This window comes from Hypomesus transpacificus, chromosome 15 (assembly GCF_021917145.1).
Source record: "Hypomesus transpacificus isolate Combined female chromosome 15, fHypTra1, whole genome shotgun sequence".
NCBI lineage: Eukaryota > Metazoa > Chordata > Actinopteri > Osmeriformes > Osmeridae > Hypomesus > Hypomesus transpacificus.
In genome coordinates, this window is record NC_061074.1 from 5466488 (window position 1) to 5492878 (window position 26391).

The following is a 26391-nucleotide window of genomic DNA, read 5'->3' on the forward strand; positions in this document are numbered from 1 at the left end:
TCAATGAGAAATGAGAAGACCCAGATATATTTCTAGATCATAGTTGCACCACAGTTCTGTTTGTCAGCCCCTCCACCTTCCTTTTGTCTTTCTCTATCTCTCGCACAGGAACCTGCAACTTGACCTATCTTTTGCTCTCACCATGGCAACGCGCAAGAATGTAGCCAAGAAGTATTCTTACCAAACTATGAGATACTAAATGCTTTTCATATCTGCAAAGCATTGTCTTTAACTTGAACCAATAACTTGCAAGTTCACACCCACAGGGCTAAGTAGAGCTATGTATACAGTAGGTATGACATACAGTAATTGGGTGATGTGAAGCCCTCTGTGACATTGCTTGTAAAAAGGGCTATACAAATACATTTTGATTAGATTTAGATTTGATTGGGGAAAAAGCTAACTGAGGGAGTTAACTGTGATCAGCAGCTCATCGGTTATCTATCTCATTTAGTAATGGTAAAATAGCATTATCTTTCATTTGCATATGTATCAGTTCCACTAAAGTACATTGAACGTGCCTCACCCTCTCTCCCTCAAACTCCAAACCCATACACACTCTACAGTATGCCTGCATTGTTGGGCTAGGCTTTGGGGTTGAAGAGAGAGGAGTGAGGGATGGGGTGGTTGCCACTCAGGTAGAAGATGTGGGGGGAAAGGAAAAGGTGTTGGGGAAAAGGAGGTGGGGGGCAGAAAATGACAAACAGAAAGTTGAGGAAGGGGATATGGGAAGTGGAGTTTTTTTTAAGGGTGTCAGGTGATAAAAACCTTTCATAACATTAGGGTCTGTGAGGTTCCGCGAGCAGATCATTGAGATCATAGCGTGGAGCCTATCCTCCTCTTCCTCGTCGTCGTCCAGCGAGGGCGCGCGACTGCCCGTGGTGTGGTGGTAGTTTATAGTGACTGCTCCCCCCATAGTGACATACAAGAGAAGAGGGTTATACAGCGCCACCTATAGGCCTGGGAGGACTTGCAACACCTAAGTGTTGACATTTTTAAATAGATAGGCTGGCACACACAAAATGTCCCCAGGTGTACAGTCTGAAGTGTAAGCACAGATACCAACAGGTTCACACTATTGCACACTGCACAAACAAAAAGCACATACAGAAAATCCGACATAGAGCTTGCTGCTCCCTCTCTTTCTCAATGCAAATACATACCAAAAACAATGAGACTTGTTTTACAGTAACTGCAGTGTACAGACAAACAAGAAGAGAGTGCTGCTAGCCTGTGTGGCTAAGTTACTGTATTACCTCATAAAAAAGAACTGATATCAAATCAATGTTATCCACTGCAATATGTTACACAGAGCATTCACTCAAACAGGGACTGAAGTGGAATCTGTGTGTGTGTGTGAGTGAGTGCAGATAACTCACTGGAGTCATGCCGGTGCCCAGGGTAAACAATGCGGAATACATAGTCAGCAGCAATCTGATCGTCTCCATTCCCTTCCTGGTCGACCAGTCTGGCTGTGCTGGTCCTCTTCCTTAGCTTGGGGAAGACCTTTCCCTGCACCTCCCACACACGTGCACACACGCACACACACACATGCACACGCACACACACACACACACATGCACACACAGAAAACAATGCCTCTGCCATTAGCCTTTCTGTTCCTTTGGAGTACCACAATTGACTTCTGTACACTATGTTCATCATCTGAGGAATATCAATACAATGACTCAGGAAAAAAAAGGCGAAAGGGGAATTATTGACATCTTCAGCCATTATTTGGTTACACTATCTCAGCCTAGGAGGACGGCAGAAGCAGCACTGCACCAGAGGGTGGAAGAGGAGAACCCGGGGGCTTCTACTGGGACTGAACTACAGTTCTGATTCAATAGAGATGATGTTCTTGATTGCTAGGCCTCAATGTTCCTCGACGCACAGCACTTTCCTGGGTAGACATGCCACGTATAGAGTACCGGAGTCTGGCAACGACACCCACCTTGCCTCTCTGGGACCAGAGAGGGGGCTCCAGCTGGCCCCGGGGCAGCAGGCCGGTCTCCAGGCAGGACAGGAAGGCAAGGAGGTGGCCCCCGGGGGGGAACTGGAGGGGAGGTCGCTGGATGCCATCCTGGCTGACCAGCACCAATGTTCCACCACAGTCAGCTATGGAGTGATGGGAGAAAGAGAGAAGAGGGTCAAAGGAAAAAGGAGGGTGAGAAATAATGAAGCGGAGGTATGGCAGGAGAACAGGAAATAGGGAGAGATGGACAAAGGCAAGAGTAAAAGAGAGGGGATGGGGGAAGGGAGGGGAGGGGGAGTGGAAATAAAGGAGATGGGGGGGAGGGCGGACACAAAGATAAATGACTAACATGGTCGTCTCAGATTACTGCTCTGACCCACGCCCACAGATCTCAAACCCCGAGCTGGAATTACGAACTGGAACCAGACAATTAGCACTTCATCAAATCTGCTAATCAATACTGTAAAGTGACATTGGTTTCAAAGCATTGTGTGATGACGCGCTATGACAGAATGTGTATCTTCTGTATTATTGGCAAAACAGAAGGGTATCTAGTTTGTTTGTCACACTGTGTCAGTATGAAATAATGGTTGAAGGGGGAATGTTGAAAAACATGCTACGCGAGAAGGCTGAACAACTCCAGGACTCACGTCGTTGGTGACAGTGAATGCAGACGATTTGCCGCAAAGGCACGGTCAATGCGTAATCCCAATAGATACTAGGACGGAAGAAAGAGAGAGAGAGAATAAGAGAGAGAGATTGAATGGCCACCATTTTGTCCAAATAAATGTAATAAGCGTGCGTGTGTGGATCAGGGGCAGGAGTCTGTACCTCTTCTCCAGGTCACAGTCTCCCAGAGTGCCGTTGATCAGCTGGTTTGGGGTCCACTTGAGGGTCAGGCTGTCCCCTGCCTGATGAAGAGACAAGTAACCCCGCAACACCTCCATATCCTTCTTCTACAGGGAGAGTGATGGAGGGAGAGATGGGGAGAGAAAATAGATTGAAGAGTGTGATGGAGGAGGTTGGGAGGGAGAGAGAGAGGGATAGCGTGCATGAGTAAGATTAATTGAATCTGTAATTTTTATGTGAGCGCAGAGCACACGAGACAATAGAATGCAATAAAGATTGGAGAGGAGGAAATAAAAAAGATGGGAAGAGGAAAGGATGATCCAGAACGAATGGAGAGATCAGGAAACTGAAGGACTGGCAGCATCAAGACAGGGATGGACTGAGAGGATGGGAAAGAATAATTGTGGGGGCGTCGGGAAAGATGGAGGAAAAAATGAAAACGAAAAAAGGCAGTGGAGGCTGAAAGATGACCCTCCTCCACTGAGCTGGCAGTGTGTTTGCTGGCACAGTACTTGGCGATCCAGTTTTCCACCCAAATCTAATTAAAGCTAAATCTTCACCATGTCTCCAAGTTGGTTGGGTTCCTTTCCCCTATCGATTGCCTGGACTAGGGCTGGACCAAAGGAGCTATGATAGAGCACAGCAGCCCACAGCTGCCCTAATTCTCTCTTCACCATCATTCTGCAAGCTGGAACGGCTTCAGGGGAGTGCTGCACAGCAGACTGTTTAGAGCAGTGTTTTGTATGGAATAAAAAGACGACTATGTTACACAATGTAGTACATAGTAGCAACAGTTGTTGCATGAATATGTAATCCTGGTATAAATGTCCAAGCTTCCTGCTTTGCGCTAGGGGTACGGTAGTGTGTGGTGCGTTGATCATTTAAATAGTATAATTTGTGTTGATACTGCAGTGGGTGTGGACCTGCTTCATATACACAATGGGTGTGGACCTGCTTCATATACACAATGGGTGTGGACCTGCTTCATATACACTATGGGTGTGGACCTGCTTCATATACACTATGGGTGTGGACCTGCTTCATATACACTATGGGTGTGGACCTGCTTCATATACACTATGGGTGTGGACCTGCTTCATATACACTATGGGTGTGGACCTGCTTCATATACACTATGGGTGTGGACCTGCTTCATATACACTATGGGTGTGGACCTGCTTCATATACACTATGGGTGTGGACCTGCTTCATATACACTATGGGTGTGGACCTGCTTCATATACACTATGGGTGTGGACCTGCTTCATATACACTATGGGTGTGGACCTGCTTCATATACACTATGGGTGTGGACCTGCTTCATATACACTATGGGTGTGGACCTGCTTCATATACACTATGGGTGTGGACCTGCTTCATATACACTATGGGTGTGGACCTGCTTCATATACACTATGGGTGTGGACCTGCTTCATATACACTATGGGTGTGGACCTGCTTCATATACACTATGGGTGTGGACCTGCTTCATATACACTATGGGTGTGGACCTGCTTCATATACACTATGGGTGTGGACCTGCTTCATATACACTATGGGTGTGGACCTGCTTCATATACACTATGGGTGTGGACCTGCTTCATATACACTATGGGTGTGGACCTGCCCATGGGTGTGTGTGTGCGCTTGTGGGAGGGAGAGATAAATAGAATGTGTGTGTGTGCACATCTTCATGCCACCCCCGTATCCTAGCCTGCACCTTGTGTGAGGGTCAGCGCAGTGGGTATGTACTGAGAAGAGTGGGAGATCGGTGATCATTAAAGATTCCCAAGACCAAACATGTCATTTACTGAACCAGCAGCTTGGCTAAAAGCTGAGAATTGGTAGGAAAGCAAAGGCTGAATGTGAGAGGACATGAGAACACAGGCATACTTGCGTGTATGTGTGTACTGTACCAATGAACAAGAGATATATAAATATTGTAGATTACTTGATAGGAAATTCTTTATGGCTTACCAAGTACCCTGAACTATGGTGTCTTTTTATGTGCTTTATAATGTGGGTTTGTGCGTAAGGTAGATTCTCCTACATCAATATGGCCAGATGTACTGTAGGTATGGTGACTTGTTTAATTGAGAAGAGCCAGCATGGTTTTGGTCTATGCCTTCCTTTAGGCCACAGGAAACATAGTCTTGAAGGTTCCTAAATACTAAATAACAGATACTAGCAGATAATCGATGAATGAATAGAATCTCTATCTATCTACCTAACAAAAATGTCTTCTATTGCCATTTCTTGTTTACTTTTGTCTGCTTTAGTACATAAGCTTGTGCATGACTGCCATTTTATAGAGAACTGACTCATATATTGACTGACATCATTGCTGTGGGCCTTCTCTCCATGCATGAATACATTTGACATGATCTTACTTTTGCATGACTGAAAGTCTCGTTCATTATTGAACCACGACGTATGTGTTTGTTTTCTAGTTGACATCCAACGTCCACCTGCCCTTTTGGCAGTTGTCCAATCAGCCTTACCGGTTGCACCATGACATTATTCTTGCCGTAGAGGAGGTGGGTACGGGAGTTCTGATGGAGGGATTCCACGTACTCCCTCGCCGACGCTGCAAACTTGTCGTCCGACATGCTGCCGCTGGACTGTCTCTTACGAATCTGGGGTACGGAGAGAACCAATGAATGATCCAGAATGATCAAGTATTAAAAGAGGGTGTTTACCTGTGTGTGTACCCCCTGTCCCCTGGTCCCCCTCACCCCTAGAGCAGGTCGGCGGCTGGGGGAGGCGTCCTGGCCTCGGTGGGCTCCGTGGATACGGTGGCGCTGGACCAGCTCGTTGGCAGAAGGGTCCGTCCAGAAGTGGTCTGACGTCTTCAGCTTGGTGTACTCCAAGGCACAGGGCCCCACTTAGACAACACAGGGAAAGGAGGAAAGAAGGAGGGAGAGAGAAAGAGAAAGAAGAGGAAGATGGAATAAAATATAAATTAAATTCTTCCTTAAAAAAGCAAACAACCCTTGAAATTACAATAGCATACTCATACAACATCACTGATCAGAATAACAAAAAGTAGGTCTTTGTTTCTCTGTGGAGCATATTAGTAACCGCGTCCTGAGGCTACTCACCCAGTAGTGCAGCCAGGATGGGGCCAAACACTGAGTCATGCATCAGAGCCTCCTTCTCATAGTACTTACTGCCGAGAAAACAGACAACACAGAAAGAAAAACAGACAGGCACCTAAAATGTAGTGAACCACAAAAGAGTATTCTCTCCAATACATTAAAGAACTATTCAACAGACCATTATGCCTAATAAAAGAAAATTCAGGCTTTAATCTTTCAAAGGAAGGCCTTTAGTGATACTGGAGTGGCACAGTACCATGCAGCAAAGAGAACATAGAGGACAAATGTGGAAAAGTTGCTAAAAAAATATACGACTACATTATTACCAGGACAATGGTTCAAAGAAGATATGCGTGTTTGATGTAAGATAGCATATGAAGCTGAATCATCAGCGAAAGGTCACTGAACAACAACCGCTTTATCTCAAAGACACGACAGTGGTTGGCCTTTGCATCGCAGCTTGCTGGAGTGGTGTTGCTAGCGTTGATTACAGAAGCCTATTCTCACCTGGAGTTGTCGACAATATACTGGACGATCTTGTCCAGGACCTTCTCAAAGAGTGCCGTGCGTACCCAGATGTGCTTGAGCGCCTGTACTGAGAGGGGCTGGGGGGCTCGACCTGCCGACGACGAGCCCTGACGCTTCAGGGGTTCGTGAACCACGCTCTGTGCTTTCCTAAAGGTCAGAGGTCGACATTAGGAAACCAGTACCAAAACAAGACACGATGTTCTGTTTTCAACAAATAGATGGTCTGAGATCAGAGGATATGAACTCATTAATCTGGATGTAAAAGGAAAAACTGATCTGAGATCAGATCAAGTCCCCCTAGGACAGTGTTGACACCCATTTAGCCAGAGAGGCAGTTCCATTAACCATCAGGGGGCGATGTGGCACATTTACAATGAAGCTGTCCATCGCAACTCACACCAATTACCAAATTTAACAGAGTTGATCTGATCAGATTCTTGATACTACTCTCTTGGACAAATTTGCTGACATTCTCTTCATTGGCAACTGCAGGGAGAGATTCTTCAATCCATGACAATTCTTTAAGAAAATTACTTCAATCGACAGAAAGAGAATAAAGATGTTAGTTCATTTGACATGGATTGTCTTGAGTAGTCAATTCAAAATACCAGGAAAAAAATGCTCCAAAACAGCATCAGTCATTTGAAATGATAAAACAATGCTTGGAGTATCTCTGTTCTATTATGAAAGACTATTTGGCACTCTCACACAGTAATCATATGAAACACCCCCTGATCACTCCCGCCGCCCCCACCTCTCACTCTCTCTCCATCCCACCTCCCACTCAGACCCTCACTCCACTCCAACCATCAGACGTGTGTGGTTGGTGATGAGACGGGGGGGAGGGGGATGAAGCTGCAGTCACGAAGCAGCACTTTTACCACAGGGAGGTGGGGGTGACATCGGCACAAAGGCAGCAACAGGTCCAGACAGGGATGGATGAGGGAATGAGGCAGCAACAGGTCCAGACAGGTATGGATGAGGGAATGAGAGCCACTGAATAAATCTAACTGGCAGACACATCTAAACAGTTAGGATCGCGAAGGACGGGAAGTAGTTCAGAAAGGGGGAGGAGCTGGTCGAGACAGGGAGTCTGTGTTGGACAAGCAGATTGAAATGTAAAAGGCAAAGGGAAACTTTATAGGAACTCTTTTACCTAAGATGAGCTGTGTTTCCAATGCAGGAACCAGGGTCTAAATTGAGTTCCGGGGAGCAAGAAGTAGGAACCAATGAGTCCCTGCTCCGGGGGTAGAACTATCCAAAACACAGGAACTTTGGGGGTGGGGATTGCAACACTGGACATTTCTGATTAGTACTTGCAGCAGCAACCTTCTAGTTCCTTGGAAAGTAGTTCTGGTGGAAACGCAGCAATACAGAATATAAATACTATATATCATAAACCCATTAAAGTGTTACTATACACCAGGGTGACCGTGTCCTGAGAGCAATGTGTAAGCATGTATAACATGGATGAGTTGTCCATGAAAATGTCTGCCTGGGGATCCTATTGGTGCAGCGAGGTGGAACACCAACCCACTCAGATCATTGGTGAAAACAACCAGATCAATCACCAGCGGTTGTTTCCTGTAACAACCCCCCCTCCCCTCCTCCCCCCCTCCTCCTCCTCCCCTCCCCCCCTCCCCTCCTCCCCCCCCTCCCCCCCTCCCCCCTCCCCCTCCCCTCCCCCCCTCCTCCCCTCCTCCCCCCCTCCCCCCCTCCCCTCCTCCCCCCCCTCCCCCCCTCTCCCCTCCCCCCCTCCCCTCCTCCTCCCCTCCCCCCCTCCCCTCCTCCCCTCCCCTCCTCCCCTCCTCCCCTCCTCCCCCGGCCCCTGAATCACACACACCTGAAGCAGACCAAAAGTTGGATGTCGGCACAAGATCTTAACACATTTAAAATGTCAACTAATGTCAACATGATGGAGAAGATTGGCATATTACTGTGCGAGTAGCATGATTGTATTCCACGCCACCGAATGAACGATACCATGACGACACAATTTCTCTCCCATGTGTGCGTGATCGGAATGAGATTTCCCACAAAAGCTGGAAGGCCTGCAGTATCAAATCTCATGGGATCAAATGCCGCCTGACAAGACGGAGGAGAAAGATGTGGTTGAGGTCGTAACACGAGCAGGGGGGAGGGGTGGGTGGGGGGCACCAAGGACGTAGTACTGAGATGCACCCGAGAGACAGGACATCTGGCATTTGGCCCAGAATGCATCAGGGGATGGCAGAGGGATATTGGGTTGGGAGGGCAGTGTGTGTATGTATGTATCTGGGGTTGTTGTGAGTGGATGGGGAGATAGAGGTTCCCTTATTCATACAGGCTTAGTGTGACACCCCTGCATGTTTGTGTGAGCTGGTTGGTTTATGCTTGGCCCAAAATCCTTCTCACAGTCCAGCTCCAGCCTGGCTTGGATGTGAGGAGGCACTAGCATCACAGAGAGAAGCAGGAGTATTTAACCACACCTCAGCATTAGCATTGATCAATGTCGGCCTTTAGGACAACAGTGTGTGGGTGTGTGTTTGTGGGTCTGCATTTGAATATGATCGAATCCAGCATAATCAGTCAAATCAATCTGGCCTAAACAGGACTATGAGGATACAGTGGGTGGACAATAGTGTGTCCATGAATGACTGCTTATGTGATTAGATGACTGAATGTGTGGATGAAACAAAGGGAAGTGAGAAGGTAAGTGAGAGAGAGCGATACAAAAAAGAGATGGGGAGGAGATCCGAGGGACCTCTGGCCCGAGTGACATTCAGATAACCCAATTTAATCCTCAACTGAATTTGGAAATCCAATCTGCCCCTGCTGGAGAGCAGGCTGCTGGAGAGCATACACAGATGATCCTGAGGGCCTAATTGTGTTCCAGCCATTTACCACGCACTCTCTCACCCACTAACAATGAGAGCACAAATTTGGCCCCAATCAGTCAGGATGTGCAAGATCATGCACAAGAGCCTATTTATGAAGACTTAGTTTATTATCTTTAGTCAGCATTTTAGGAATTAATTGGAGCCCCTTCCTCATTCAACCTATTGACTGCACTGATGAACTCAGTGTGGTCAGTAGTTTCAATAATGAAGGAGTTACAATTAATTTTAAAATGCTGATTAAAAATAATAGACTTTGTTTTTCTAGTTTCTTTCTCTCTCTCTCTCGCTCGCTTTCTGCACGGCTCACTCGTGCTCTTGTGATGGTGGCGCAAATATGTCGCCATGGCAACGGGAGTAACCGAGCGATGGAGCCCTGAGGTGGGGTGACAGGAAGAGTTGTGTGTATGTCTGTGTGTGAGAGTGTGTCGGTGTTGTGTGTGTGTGGTGCGCGTGGGGGGAGGGAATAAACAGGAGAATGAGACTACAGTGATAGCTTTTAATTCAGTGCCTTGTCTTTCCAGGGAAATAAAAAACAAATGTAATCAAAAAACTGCTTCAACAGAAGTAATAAATCTAGCGCTTGTGTCCTATGTTTTTATGGACGTGTTCCAATATTATCTACAGATTACTGCATGTAACTGGAAGTGTACACAGTGACGTGTGTGTGTTCCACTTCCCCCCTCAGTTAAAAGCATTTCCCTCCAACCCTAGAGTGGCAGGCAGTAGCCATGTGGTTTGGCTAATGGACAATTAATGGGCAAACAAACAGCTTGCCCTGTGCCTCAGTGCCTGCTGACAAAGCAGTTTATCATCCTGTGTACACACACACACACATATATGTTTACGCACAGACACACTCTTCCCTGGGTTATTGTTCCACACACGCGGATGTCATCGAGGCGTTTGTACACGAACGCTTGACTTTAGTAAACACGAGCCTGGCCAAAGGCCATGAGTGATGATACTTCTGATGTATGTGGACCTACTGTGTTTCAGATCAGATTAGTTTTGTTCAGTGTGACTGGTTTTATTACATTGGGTTTTGGTGTGCTCTGGAACTGTAAAACGCCACAGTAAGGGAACAGGTACCTGGTGACCTCGGCCTGTTGTTGGAGCTGCTCCTGCACCTTGCGGCACACCTCACCAGTCGTGGCATTGACCTTGCCGATCTTGGTGAAGAGGGCGGCGATTTTGTCACTGCGCAGGAAGCCGGCAGCTCTCCGCTTCAGCTTGTGGCCCATGCAAGCCTCGATGGTGCCTGGAGTGACAGCAAGTAGGACGGAGAGAGGGAGGGGGAGAGTGGTGGAGGGGGAGATAAAAAAAGGATGGTTAGGATAGATAGGAATAGGACAAAAGTGAGGGGTGGGATAAAGAAGTGGAAGAATAGGAAAGGTTTAATGTGTTTGGTGTAAAAGAGGGAGAACGATTGAAAGAGGAAGACAGGAATTGAAATGAAGTGAAGGAGTGAGAACAAGCAGGCCAATACAGTCTCCCACAGGAAGCGTCTCATTGGAATCACCTGTTGGAGGAATTCATTAATTATAGACACACTTCGCCCTCCTAAGCAGCCTTCTCTTCCCAACGTCTCTCAAGGAGTTAGGCTAACTAACTTCAGAAGCAGTGTGTCAGATAGTCTACTTGTAAACTGCACACAAGTGCAGACACCTAGTATGACATGACTGCCTGCACTGTGTTCAGAGTCAATTGTTGATGTGGGATAAGAGGAGTAAGAAAAGCAAAACTGTAGAACATTTTGCAAAACATGGCTTCTGAGAGAAAATGGTCCTGCAGCAAAGTGATTTGTCGTGTGTCAGATCGTGGTAATGATCCTAAAGAACTAAGACTGAGACATAACCAAAACAGAGAAGGGAAGATTTTGTCAGTAGAGTCTAGTTTAGATTAGCTGACCGTCTAAGGGTTGTAGTGCAAATGAAATTGTATAATGAATTTGTATTCACATTACTGGGAATAGAGAAATGGCAATCTCAGTGATTTACATTGCTGCTGATACCAGGTTGAAGTCTCTCTCAGTCTGCTTGTCTCCCATCATGTGATGAATGCTATTGATGCCTACCTGGAACTAGAACACCAGTGACAACAACATTGGTGTTTTATGGTTGTAATAGCTGGGTTTTTATTGCTGTGCTTGCTAAACTGGAACCAATGGTGGGATATTGTTTTTTGGCTAGGGGAGAACAGTCTCTGAGCAAGCTGAAGGAAATATATAGGGTGTAGATTTAGCATCCTAGGACTATCCAGGGTGAAATAAACGCTAACCTATTAATTTACAGCACTGACTTTCCTCCTGTAAAACATTCAACAAATGACTAATTCAATTATGTTTCCAAAATAACAGTATTCCCTCAAGTGAAAAATGTGCTGTAACGAACAGCAGTATACTTTGTTGCTCCATAAACAGATTTCAATTTGAAAAGCGTTGAGCATAAGTTTTCCTACTGTTGATGAAAGCTATTCACAAGGCAATGACTTCCAGCTGCTGTTGTCCCCAGCCTTCACTCTGCTCTCCTCCCTCTCTTCGCTCCCTAGGAGGTGTGTGTTCAGCTCACGACCAGTGATGAGGTTGGTGGTTTCGGTGTGTGGCTGCGATGATTCATCTAAGTGGAGCCTAAGTGCTTTCTATTGAGAAAGCAGCAGGAGTCAGACAAGCTAGCTAACTTTCTTAAAAAGAGTAAAAGAGCCTCAAGTAGAAGGCTGATCTACTACGGATAGTGTTTCACACTATAGGGTCATGCATGAAGTTTCTCTTCCTGTAACATCACGCTACTAGAGCTGTATTAAATCGGTTTGAGGGGGTGTGAGTGTGTGGGTGTTTGGTTCTGTCTATGTGTGGTAAACAAATATTGTATCATTGTGTGTGTGTGTGTGTGTGTGTGTGTGTGTGAGAGAGAGAGAGTCAGGGGTTGCCATATGGTACACTGTTTATGAAGCCACTTCAACATGTACAGTTCATACTGTATTGCTTCCCTTGAATCCCCAAAGCATTTGAAAGGTGGTGAGAAAAATGCTTTTGTAACAATATGCAAGAGAAAAGTCTCTATTGGGGATACAGTAGTCCCAGTAGCAACATAGATTTAAAAAAAACTTGCGCATGGTCAAAAAAGAAAACTACTGTTTTTTCATCGGTGGTCAAAAACCTTTCACTTCTAGAGAGAATTGAAACTCCAAGGACAGTGTAGTGAACCTAGGCGTATGGATGGGAGCATAACAGAGATAGAGAGTGCTGTCCTGTACATGTGGAGAGAGAGAGAGAGAGAGAGAGAGAGAGAGAGAGAGAGAGAGAGAGAGAGAGAGATGAAATGGGAGGCAGAGAGACAACGTGCAAAGGTCTATGATTTCTGCTTGTGTTTGGGTTTTGCCATGTCTCCGTTGAGCTCATTAGCAGATCTAATTAAGACAGAGCTAATTAGCCAGATCTTACTGTCATGAAGGAACCATACTGGTTATCTGGACCAGTACAGCCGGCATGTCCATCTGTCTGCATGTTTCTGTCACACCCAAATACATGATGGTAAAGCTTAAAAGGTAATTGTGTGCATGTGTGTGTGTATGTGTGTGACAGAGGCACCACCTGTGACTGTGCAGCAGAGTCGTGAGTCACAGTAATTGACAGTAATGAACTGCATAACGGAGGTAACTGAGCAGCTGTGGATGGTGTGGGCAGGAGAAAAAGAAAGGGATGAGGAGGAGGAGAGAAAGAACAAGGGAAGAAGAGTCAACAGTACATTTACATGTATTCATGTAGCAGACGCTTTTGTCCAAAGTGACTTCCAAGAGAGAGCTTTACAAAAGTGCATAGATCACTGTAGAGGAAGTAGAGGAAGAATGAAAGATCACAAGTCAAGAGTAGGGCAGGAATCCTGTAGGTGCAGGAGGAGAATGCAGGGATAGTAAGCCGGTGAAGGAAAAACGGAGTTCAGGTCCAAATAGAATAGAATATCTTTATCGTCATTGTATACTGTACAACAAAATTGGAGGCAAACCTCCTCAGGTGCACTGAATATAAGTTTATAAAATAAGATACAAATGTAAAAAGATTAAGACTATAAGTAAAAAAACACTCACACACATCCATCACATTCCACATCTCCCTAAAATTGCACATAAAAAGTTAGAATATTGCACTTAAAAGCTTATATGTACAGCAGCATTTAAGGTGACTACGGCTCTGGGATAAAAACAGTTTTTTAATCTGTTTGTTCGTGTTTTTATTGTTCTGTATCATCTGCCCGAAGGCAGCAGTTCAGAGTATGTCCCGGGTGTGATGAGTCGAGTAAAATGTTTTTTTGCTTTTTTGAGGCAGATGGAAAACAGATGGAAAGAGATAAGGAGAAAGAGACATGAATAGGACTGTCTATAGAGGCAATAGACTGAGACTGTGTGAAAGACAGACATCCGGCGAGAGTACAAGAACTAAAGGGGAGAAACTGAGGAAGAGCGGGGTCTGCTTTCTGACTCATCCCACTCCTCCTTACCCATTTCCCCTCTACTCTGCTCCCCTCAGCCCTCCCTTTGGAAAAAAAGGAAAGAGAGGATGAAGGAAGCAAGTGAGGAAAAAAGAGAAAAAAGAGACACACAGAGAGAGTGAAATAGCAAGTGAGTGAGAGAGAAGCAATGGGGAAGAGAAAATAATGACAAGGAGTGAGAGCGGTAGCTTTGTATTGCTTTACATTCTGATCAACTTCTTCCTCTCTTCGCCTTCACCCCCCTTTTTCTCTTCAAATGGCACTCGCAAAGATGAGCTGCCTCTCTCACACCAGGGATTTGCACATGTGTACCTCTAGAAGGCCCCCTGAATACCGATGACAGGAAGTGTGAAAATGAAAATCTTCAACACTTTTCATTCCCAAGCCAGGAATTCATGATAGTTAAGTGAGGTGATGGAGAGAGAGAAAGAGAGAGAGAGGGGATTGGGGGGAGATAAATACACAGAATGAAAGAGAGAGAGGGAGAGGGACACGGCGTGAGAGAACAAAAGAGAGAATGATGAGACAAGGTTTCAACTTCAATAACCTACTTTAGAGTCTTCAGTCTCACTCAAGAAGACAAAAAAAAGGGATTACGTCTTGACTTTCACATTTAAACCCACGGATCAGAGCAAGACGCTAATCAAAGTAGGAATGAGGCTAACATTTACACAATCCTTCCCACAGATCTGTTTCCTCTTCCCCTGCCTAGTGGAAGGTAACTGCCGAAGCTAACACTGCAGAGCAATGTGCAATGGTCCATTGACCTTGAGTGATCGCTGCTGTACACTTTAATGCGGCCTAATGAAGTGAGTAGGTGGGTGACGCTAGAACGCACTGGACCTAAAATTACATTTGAATTTATGAGAATATAATACACTACACCACATTATCCTGTTGATCTGTGTTACAATGAACCTTACGTTAGAGCCAGGGCTAGTTATTTGTAGTAGGAACTTAGACTTCATTTGTCAAATCCCGTTTAAAATGTGGATTTCAATGGGAACCGACAATTAAGGACTTGCAATTTCCAGTTCATGTCATTTAAAATGTGAAAACACTTAAGAGGGGAGGAGAGTTTCCGGAACCTTGTATTATGTTGCGTGAGAGGAAAGATGGAAGGTCTTTACAAGTGGCTCACAGATTTAAGAAGAAAATGGCCTTTGGAGACAGATGCCTTTTGCTTCATGCTCCTGTTGTCACCATCCAACATAAACTCGTGTCCACAGCCTCCCCCCCCCCCCCCCCCCTCTCGCCCCCCCCCCCCCCCCCTCTCGCCCCCCCCCCCCCCCCTCTCTCTCTCTCTCTCTCTCCCTCTCTCGTCAATCCCAATCATGCATCATTGGCCTGTAAGAGAGCCATCAATGGCTTTAGGCTGTCTGTTCAACAGTCCATCTTTACATCGTTAAACAGCATAGGCTTGATGGTAAGTATACACACGCACACACATGCTTTAATGAATGTCTTCAGAACAGCTTTAGAGCACTAAAGATAGGGGGTTTTGAAGACAACATGATACCTGTGTAATTGGGAAACAAACAATCACACAAGCAAAACATGCATCCTTGAAAAAGACTACCAAACACTAAAGCTTACACGCATGCACACACAGTCAATGAATGATGTGTGCTTAACTGTTTGGATAACATCACCTTGTGGATTCTCGTCCTATCTTGACATCTGTCACAACCAACTCCCACCTTTGTTTTTGAAGAAAAATAAATTAAATACATTCAGCCTCACTTTTTTCTATATTTTCTCTTAATTCTCATTATTTTCAATCCGGTTTTCTCTCTCTTTTATACAACACGCCTTTTATTCAAAAGTGTTGCTTTCGCAGAATCAAAATGAGATTGATTTAATCTCCTGTACAATTCCCAACCAACATTACAGTTACAACATTCTCAAAATGACACACAGGGCAGAAATGTTTAGACAAAGTACATTGGTAATAGTTATTTATCTACCTACGTAATTAGCTGTGCGCAGCACTAGTTGTGTTTTACATTACACTTTTAATGAGGAACATTTTGAATGTAGTCTCAATACGCCAGCATTTGCCTCCGTTTTATTGATCTGTGGTCTTTGAAGTGGATTGAATCATGTTTGTTTTATGCACCAGTGTGCTCCAGTCTAGACACTAACTATCCTGATTGCACAATTACAGCACCAAGCATAAAGCTGTTTGGTTGAAACGAGGCAGTTGGTGTGTTACATTCTTTTGCCATGGAGATGATTCTACATACTAGGTTGTGATGGATTTAAAGGGTATTTTTCAGATGCTTTTCCGTGTATGATTTTAAAATTTCTTTAGAATGTGTGTATTTAAGCATAGAAATGCTAAATATGTGGCTGATCCATGTATCTCCTTAAGGACAGTACCTAGCAAGTCAAAATGGCCCTTCCCATCTCCTTATACTCTCCATCCTCCTTTCTCTGTCCCTCTCCCTGGTCTTCCCCTCACCTTTTCACCCCTCACCTTGTCTTTCTCTCTTTTCATCCATCTCTCAATGTCTCTCTCACCAAGTCTTGTTCCTTGCCCAGTGGCGTAACTATAGGGAGTGCAAGGAGTGCAGCTGCACTAGGGCCCGTGGCGAAAGGGGGCCCGTCCTCGATCTCACCGTAAAAGTGAGACAACCTGACCGGGCAACTTCAGGCAATCTGACCGGGCCCCTTGCACCGCTGTGATACCGCAAATTGATGTTCACATATGATCCAGTCTTATCAATTCGCAAACATTTCTCAATTATGGTGTCAGTTATTCAGAATTATGAGCTATCACCTGCCCAATAAACATTTAAAAACAGTCAGTGTTAACAACAGCAAATAATTAATTTTTCCTCATTTGCCTTTTGCTGAATTAAACAAATGTCGTTTTTATTAAGTAATATTGCCCTCGAAAAATAGCAAGGATGTCTGGGTAATATTGTTGTCAAAGATTCCCGCCCACCCACACACGATTGTTCCCATCCAGTTGTTGGAATACCACAGACAGTTGTTGTTGGGATACTACAGTTGTGTTGCATTAGCGTTTTTAAGCGAATTAGGCTACCCCATGCCATGCCCTTTAACATAAACGTGGCTCCAGAAAGCGGCAGGAACGAAAAGAGCAAGATGTAAGGGTGGCAAAGCTGTCAAAACTATCCTCATTTGGATTGTGGCGAAGCGTGTTGAAGAGGACGCTACGTCTGACCCCCAGCCCGGCAACAGCAATGAGTGTGAAACTCAGCCACCAGGGTAGGCTAATAATTACATAACGTTTACTGTCTGGTGTATGCAGTTGACATGGCTATTAAACGTCATAAAAATGCACATATAGGCCTAGGCTACCAGGCAGCGGCCAGGTTAGATTTAGTAAACTATGTTCAGGATGTAGTCGGAAAATAGCTAAAGCTAGATAGACTAAATGTAAACTAGCATATCTAACGAACATAAAATCAAATATTCACCATCGAAGTGACAGTTTGTTTTTTAATAGTACCCAGATAGCACACATGACAGATCGAAACGTCATTCATAACGTCGGATAAGCGTTGGTAAATGATCAGATTTTCTTCTCATCTCTGTGCTCTATTTCAAACGTCGCAGATATGTCGGCTCATGACTGACTGTTCCATTATGCTCATTCCGTGTTGTAGCAAGCATAATCTAGAGCCAGAGACTCGCGAGTCAGAGCCGTTCACTTTTGAAAACAGTCATCTATCTTCACATAGAAGGAGCAGTCGTTACCCTTAATTGTACATCATGAGTAGCCTAAATTTTCTTGCGCATCGCTAAACTGAAAACTCAATAATTTCGCCTGACGATAGGTCGGTAAGGGGCCCGTTGGTGAGATCTGCACTCGGGCCCGCCAAGTCCTTGTTACGCCGCTGTCCTTGCCATCCTTCTCAGTAGGTTTATTGCCCTCTTTATCTATTGCCATTTCTCTATCCCTTCTTCCTTCCTTCCCTCCCTCTCTCATCCCCTCCCTTCTCTCTCCTTCGTTCCCATGGCCTCTGAGGGCAGGTGTTCACACAAGGTGATTAAATATTGATTCACCTGACCTGCCCATCAGTTACCCAATCACATGGGGAAAGAAGAGGTGAAGGGGAAGGAGAAAACAGAGGAGCATAGAGCTGGCAGATTTTTTTTTCATCTCATGGTGTGGCTCTTCGGGGGGCCAGAAACAGACAGTTTCAACGGAAATCAATGGCTAGGCCTCCCTGTGTCCACTCAGTGAGGAGTTTATCTAACACACAAACATACACCTGTGGATTGGTTTGTAAGCCAGAGTCAGAAATGTCATTGGTGATTCATTCATTTCTATCATTCAGGTAAAAGCACCTTTATGCATGGCATGGCCATGTTTACTCTCCCTGTCATAGCTTTTTCAGATTTTCCACCAAATGTCTTTTTTAAATGCAGTCTAGCCTAAAGCAATTGAGTGTTACAGTGCAAACACTTAACCTTAACATAAAAAAGGCTATGCTGATTTACATAATCCAATCGCAGAGATAATAAACTCATGAATTTGCTCAGTTAAAATGATTGACTATGGCCCTTAATCATAATGCTGTGAGTGGTCCATGGTGGATTCCCTCACTTCAGTGACAGGTTTAAAGGCATTAGAGTATGAAATATGCCGCAAGAAATCCCAAAGCTGCAACATGTAGTGTAGTGTGTGTACTGTGTGTGTGTGTGTGTACTGTGTGTGTGTGTGTGTGTGTGGGGGGGGGGGGGGGGGGGGGGGGGCAGTGATCGTGAGACAAACGGTACGTATGAGCGTGGGTGTATTTTTGTGATAGTGTGTACAAGTTTGTGTTCCCCTTTAGGGACTCAAAGAGTTTCTATTGCAGAGTAAATGCTAATGAGAGCTGAGGGGTCGGCAGAATACTTGGGATTGACCCGTCATGATTCTTCTCTGGCTGTCCTCACCTCACCTCTCTTCTCTTTACTCCACCCTCCGATCTTTCCCCACACATACCTTGCTGTCTCTCAGTCAAAGCTCCAACTGAAGACAACTAAAACAGATTTCCGGGAACTATCTTAGCTCCTTATCCTATTGATTTTTGTCTGAATCTCTTGCAGGGCGCTCAGAGGAAATCCAGTCATACTTCTGTAGGGTTGTCAGTGCCTCAGCTTCAGGTGTCACACACAATAATCAAAGAGGTGAAGATTCGAGTAAACCAATGTGTGCAGCTCACCATGGTTACACTCACTGGTTGTGCAGCTCACCATGGTTATACTTAGTGGTTGTGCAGCTCACTATGGTTACACTCAGTGGTTGTGCAGGTCACCATGGTTGCACTCAGTGGTTGTGCAGCTCACCATGGTCACACTTAGTGGTTGTGCAGCTCACCATGGTTACACTCAGTGGTTGTGCAGCTCACCATGGTTACACTCCATGGTTGTGCAGCTCACCATGGTTACACTCAGTGCTTGACACAGTGTATATAAAAATAATTTTGTTTCTGACTATTTATGCTCGAATGACATTCTTTCAGTTTTTATAATTATAGACATTAATTATAGAATCAACAGATGGCACAGACATTTAAGAGGGTGCACTACAGTTTGCTATGGCGTTTGGGTAGTTGTAGTTTGTATTTATTGGCTGATTGTGTAATGACTGTTTGAAACACCTTGTCCTCAACCTGTAGAGATGAGACAGGTAGTTGTGAAGACACCAAGGGGCCATGAAGAAGAGGGGCCCTGAAAACTGAAGCCCGCCTTCATCTCTCTTTCACAACTCTGTCTACATTTAGAAATCCTTCCCAACACCCTCTTTTCCGACCACTGGAAATTCTCTCTTACACACACGTACAGACACACACACACACACACGCACACGCACACACAGACGCCTCCCCGCAGCTCAAAGCTCAATCAGCATAAACTCTGTGTGACAATCACCATGATTAGTGCTCCACTACAAACATAATGAGCACATCTGCCGTCTCCCAAGCAAACCATCCATTTTCTGTAACGCGAGATGAAGTCAGGGTGGCACTGTCTCTGCAAACACTGGCATACAGAGCCATTTAGAGTCTCTACAGGGCCCTCGCTGCACGGCTCTGCTGGCAACAAACGGGCACTTTCATTGCTGCCTACCTACTGCAGCATCGGAACCAGAAGTACTAACGATTCTACCAGATTACGATTTCCATTGCGAGAATGTATTTTCCTTTCGTGCAGTACACCCTACTAAGTGCTGGTGTAGCTCAACACAGTTGACATTCAGCCGACTGCTGGGTGAGAAAAAAAGAGTCTGTTACATAGACAAAAATACTGACACTGACTGACAGACAGATGAGAAAGGGTGATATGAGTTGGAGAGGTGGATGGAACATTGCAGCATAATGGAACATGGCAGTATAATAAAGGGGGGCAGGCAGAGCTGATTGACTGTGAATTAAAAAAAACATGACAGACAACATGGGTGGTCAAGCCACACCAGGTATGCAAGAAGTTTGAAAATGTCACCTGCCATATCCACTAAGCAGACTAAGACCTACAAGCTAGCCCAAATAGACGCCAACTGGGGGTTTTCTATCCTCCAGCAAGAGCATAAGTGTTAAAGTTTGTTTGCATTACAGCACATGTATTACAGCACATGGTTTTCTATCCTCCAGCAAGAGCATAAATGTTAAAGTTTGTTTGCATTACAGCACAAGTAATGTTTGCATTACAGCACATGTGAAATAAGTTAAGTGCTAGCCTGTCTACTTTTGCAAGTTGTCAAAGCAAGACTTCAGCCTGTGAAATCAATGTGAAACATGAAATCTCTTAGGACCTCCTCGAAAATTAGATGATTCATCTCAAGGGTCTTATCCTAATAAATACATTTCAACTACTCACAAAACAAGCAGGGCAACACTTATGAGTAGCTTGTTCTTATCCTACAACAAGCTACTCAATATGTGGTAAGTGGCGGCCATGGTACCTATAATATTCTGCTGCATGGCCCATGCTGACATATATATCAAATATTATTATTTATGTATAGAATTTCCCTATAATCCTTAAACCATAATAGTATTGCAGCAGCATAGCTAACCCTGCCCGAGGGCGTGTCGCCCAGGCACAACAGAAACAAACGCCCCCCCTTCTCGTCTGCTCGCTCCCCCCATTCCCCCATCCTATCCCCCCTCCCTTCACTCCCTCCCTCTCTCTCCTTCTCACACACAAACACACTGCCAGCTGAGGCCAGGGATGCAACAACATGTCTAATAAAATAAATATCAAGTGAGACCACCTACATAGACGAGTTTGCAGTTATGTAAGGATGTAGTGTGTGTGCGCATTTCTGCATGCAATGTGTCTGATACACATTGTAGTCTGATACACATCATATACAGAAACACACATGCTTTGACCATACAGGGGATCTAAATGTGCGTGTGTGTAATGCACAGTTGTTTGTCTGAACAAACCCTGGCTTGTTTTTAGTGCAAGTCTATGTGCTACAGCACATGCATGTGTGGACAGTGTGTGTATGTGTTCACTGCAGAGTATGTTATTGTCTTCCACCAAGTGAACACATCCATGTGAGGAGAGCCAGGTTGTCATGGAGACCAGATATAATCAGTGGAATACCTGAAGCTTTTTATCTCCGATGACTTCCAGCTCTCGGCACTCGCAATTAGCTCCACTAGTGCTGCTAGTATGTATGTGTGGCGTGCATATCCAGATAAAAAATAAATCTCCCTGGTCTCTAGTGATGTCAAGATCTCGTCACTAAATGATCTGTCCCCGTCTCCACGAGCATGAACACATGCAGACAGCTTTAGAAAAGTGTCTGGGACTTTTAATCCAACTTTGGACAGGTGTATTCAGGTGGATGACATCACAACAAGGTTGGATTTCTCCACAGTCTTGTGAACTGTTAAATCATGTGACAAATCAGACTTTAATACCCCCGTACCTTTAATTCACACTAATCCACAATCCCAAATCTTTCTCCATGTTTTACAATGGGATTACACTACCTAGCATGGCGGCTCCCATTATAATTCTTGGTGCAAAATCTTCCCATTAAAATGCAGTGCATGTAGCGGATCGATTAGTCTGCATTATAGAAAGGTTTGTCCTCCTAAACCATTCTTAGAAATAATTCCCAACAGCTGCCTCACTGTTCTAAAATGATAACTCACACATGTCTGCATACAGAAACACAAGACAAACACATTTAATCTACTGAAATATACATTTGTGAACTTGCAATGTCATGAAAGGGATTCACAGACGCTTACAGAGACCATTTATAATAACTGAAAAAGTAGAGAAAGGAAGGAAGGAAACTTGATGAATCTTGTCCATCCAACATAATTGGTGTTGTCAATGTGTAAAAGTATGTGTCACATATGTACTGTATGCTAACACACAGCGAACTAGGATATACGTACACGCATATGCACTAGTTTGGGAATCCAGCTCGTCATATACTGTATCAAACTGGTTTAAGACTAAACACTCACTAGGAGTTGACTGGCTGCAGAGTATTCTATAAATAGACACGGTTTGGGGCACACATGCATGCAATCAAGCACACACGCCAGCACATGCATTCACACTGAAGCCACATCCATTTGTGAGTAGTAGCTAATTGCACAAGATCCTAGCAGAGAAAAAGGCAGAAGATGGTTGGTTTGCAGACATGAGTGTAAGGTCTGGCTATACTAATGGCCTCATTAGGAAACTCATGACCATGTAATGACAGTCACCCAATGGAAGGAGCACAGGCACCTAAACCTCAGTTGGCTGTCTCCTTTGATAATACAGACTTAAAGGTTTGCCATTTAGAAACAACAGCTCCTATAAATGGCAAGAAAATTAACTTTAAAGCTATCTCTGAACTTGAAGCATGACTTAAAGGTAACAGTATGATGAAATAGCATGAGTTTCAAATAATTGGGCATGTTAAGGACAAGATGAAGGATATTATGCAATGACAACTGGAAATCCCTATAAGGAGACAAAACCATTAAGGTATTACGTTTACTGCTTCGGTAACTGGCGTGACCTCAAACTATGCTCTCAAACCCACAAATAAGTACCAATTATCACTTCACAATCTAAATAGAGTTGCTCTTTTTACTTACGGACAGCTCTGGAGAATGGGCATGGAAGCGACATGGAAGAGTTAAATGAAGGGCAGTTGGTAGAGTTGATTAATCAATATAGCAGGTGAGAGGCTACAGGTGGTGACGCAGTTACAACTAAGATGAAAGTCACTGGTTAGTTATTGAGACTGGGTCAGCTCTTACCATTATACCTGATTTTAAATCCTGACCATTAGACTTATGGTCTAATATCATATTCTAAAACTGGTTGTTCCCATCCTTGATTGTGATTGGCTATATTGCATTCCATGCCATTGTAAAATCCGGCATAACCTCACAGGTTGTCCTCATAACATTCTTTAACATTCCAGATTACTGCGCATCGAATATTTCAAATTGAAAAAGACGGCAAAGGTGTCTATCTGGCTGTTGCGTGGCAACGATTTATGTAGGAACTATACTTTGTAGTAGCGGAAGAATGACTGTTTATTATTAAACTATTTTGTTTCTAATAGTTTTTATTGATGAAACCATATCAAATATGTGTAGTAACAGTTTTAGAAAAGCAATAAGCCCCGCGAGTCCGTGGTTTACGCTGATTTTAGAACAGGTATGACGAGTCCGTGGTTTACGCTGATTTTAGAACAGGTACTCCGCTTCGCGTCGTGCCTAACAACTCCCCTTACCTGTTCTAAAATCAGCGTAAACCACGGCCTCTTGGGGCTTATTGCTTAAATACACAACTCTTAAACCAATACTGCAGAGGGAACCACCTGAGTAACCGTGACATCAATTGGAAGACTTGAGGAAGCAAAAAGAGGAAACAGGATGTGATGTAGGCCTAATGGAACAATATGATGTGAAGTGCCTTGCCCAAGGACACAACGTCATTTGGCACAATCGAACCGGCAACCTTCAGATTACTAGCTCGATTCCCTAACCGCTCAGCCACCTGACTCCTGGACAGGCTGACTGTAGTTCACTATAGTTGTCCATACAGATACGTACTGCAACAGGTAGACGACAATGTAGAGATCCTAACAAAAGAGAACCCTGCAACCCATCAAGAGGCTCACACTGCATAATGAGTTCTAACTCCAGTCCTAGCCTATATGTACCTGGTACGAACATATAGGCTATTAACCAAACATACACAGTACCCATGAGATTTTGCTTAATTATTTATATTACTCATTCAGATGAGAGAACAAATTAAACAAGTACAGCCTCAAACTCCCATTGCAGTTCAGTTTTTTTAATACATTTTATCTATCTCTTCCCAGTGCTGTATAATAATTCTGAGATGGTAATTGCACCCACCACCCCCTGTCACCCCCCCCCTTCCGCCACCCCCCCCTCCCCCCCTAAAACACCCACACATGCGGCGGTAGGCGCCTCACTTTGGAATAATGCGGTAATGAGTCACGAGGATGCAATTTTAACACAGATGCATTTGTGGGCCTGGGAAGCCCAATGTTGGCTGACCCCAAAGAGATCTCCCACAGTGCGGAGTGTTTTGGAAATGCTGTTGATATCGCACGTCGACAGATTTCTCACGACATAAATGTAATACAGAGTGTCGTGAACATTTCAGGAGATGAGGTACTGCACTTTAACACTCTGGTAAAGTGTCACTGGAATGGCTGCATTTAAATCAGATGCTTTTGTTAGTTATTTAACTAGGACTCAAATGCTACTATGGCTAAGAGGTAAGTTCACAAACAGGCTTTGAAATTGTTTCAGAAATACTGCTGCCTCTTGTGCATCACATTATAGATGTACAAAGGAACCCCTTGCATTAGCTGCTTGATTTTCATAATCTTGCAAGAGAAGGTAAGCTATGGGTCACCTGACCTTCAACAATGACTGATACACAATGCTGCACAAACTACACATACAGTGCCCTCCAAAAGTATTGGAACAGTGAGGCGAATTCCTTTATTTTTGCTGTAGACTGAAAACATTTGGGCTTGACATCAAATAATGAACGTGAGACCAGAGATCAACGTTTCAGCTTTTATTTCCAGGTATTTACATCAGGATCTGATGCACAACTAAGAAAATATCACATTTTGTTTGAATCCACCCATTTGTCATGTGATCAAAAGTATTGGAACAGATATACTTAAAACATATTTAAGTGAATAAGACTTAATATTTAGTTGCAAATCCTTTGCTTTCAATAACTGCAGCAAGTCTGTGACCCATTGACGTCACCAAACTTTTGCATTCTTCCTTTTTGATGCTTTCCCAGGCTTTCACTGCAGCCTCTTTCAGTTGTTGTTTGTTTTGTGGGGTTCCTCCCTTCAGTCTCCTCTTAAGCAGGTAAAATGCATGCTCTATAGGGTTTAAGTCTGGAGATTGACTTGGCCAGTCTAATACCTTCCATTTCTTGCCCCTGATGAACTCCTTTGTTGTTTTGGCAGTGTGTTTTGGGTCGTTATCTTGCTGCATGATGAAGGCTCTGCCAATCAGTTTGGTTGCATCTTTCCTTAAATTGGCAGACAAAATGTTTCTGTAGACTTCCGAGTTCATTTTGCTGCTGCCATCATGTGTTACATCCTCAATGAAGATTAATGAGCCCGTCCCAGAAGAAGCCATGCAAGCCCAAGCCATGACATTACCTCCACCGTGTTTCACAGATGAGCTTGTGTGTTTGGGATCATGAGCAGTTCCTTTCTTTCTCCAAACTTTAGCCTTTCCATCACTTTGGTAAAAGTTAATCTTTGTCTCATCAGTCCATAAAACTTTGTCCTAGAATTTTTGAGGTTCATCTCTGTACTTTTTGGCAAATTCCAGCCTGGCCTTCCTATTCTTCTTGCTAATGAGTGGTTTGCATCTTCTGGTGTAGCCCTTGTACTTTTGTTCATGAAGTCTTCTGCGAACAGTAGATAGTGATACCTTCACTCCTGCCATCTGGAGGTTGTTGCTGATCTCACTAACAGTTGTTTTAGGGTCTTTCTTTACAGCTCTCACAATGTTTCTGTCATCAACTGCTGATGTTTTCCTTGGTCTACCTGTTCGACGTCTGTTACTTAGTACACCAGTAGTTTTCTTCTTCTTCAGGACATTCCAAATGGTTGTACTGGCTATGGCCAATGTTTCTGCAATGGCTCTGATTGATTTTCCATCTTCTCTAAGACTCACAATTGCTTGTTTTTCACCCAAAGACAGCGCTCTGGTTTTCATGTTGTTTTCACCTCTGAATACAGTCTGCATAGACAAAACCTATCTTACCCAATCTGAACCTGAGTGTAGACATTCAGTGGTATTTATTGATTGAATAATGTATGTAATAGGACACACCTGGGCAACAAAACACACCTGTCAGTCACATGTTCCAATACTTTTGCTCACGTGACAAATGGGTGGGTTCGAACAAAAAGGTGATATTTTCTAATTTGTGCATCAGATCCTGATGTAAATACCTGGAAATAAAAGCTGAAACGTTGATCTCTGGTTTCACATTCATCGTTTGATGTCAAGCCCAAATGTTTTCAGTCTACAGCAAAAATAAAGGAATTGGCCTCACTGTTC

The 26391-nt window shown here is 44.2% G+C and overlaps 1 protein-coding gene across 1 annotated transcript in view; it reads right to left on the minus strand.

Annotated features, from left to right (window-relative positions):
* Nucleotides 1–26391, minus strand: part of sgsm2 (small G protein signaling modulator 2) — a 47894-nt gene that overhangs the window by 10978 nt on the left and 10525 nt on the right. The window contains exons 3-12 of the mRNA XM_047036334.1: nt 10419–10587; nt 6430–6597; nt 5926–5993; nt 5560–5708; nt 5326–5460; nt 2807–2931; nt 2626–2693; nt 1955–2118; nt 1380–1512; nt 769–903 (exon numbers count right to left, since the gene is read on the minus strand). Of these exons, the coding sequence (XP_046892290.1) occupies nt 769–903; nt 1380–1512; nt 1955–2118; nt 2626–2693; nt 2807–2931; nt 5326–5460; nt 5560–5708; nt 5926–5993; nt 6430–6597; nt 10419–10587 (1314 nt within the window). The remainder of the gene's footprint in view (nt 1–768; nt 904–1379; nt 1513–1954; nt 2119–2625; nt 2694–2806; nt 2932–5325; nt 5461–5559; nt 5709–5925; nt 5994–6429; nt 6598–10418; nt 10588–26391) is intronic.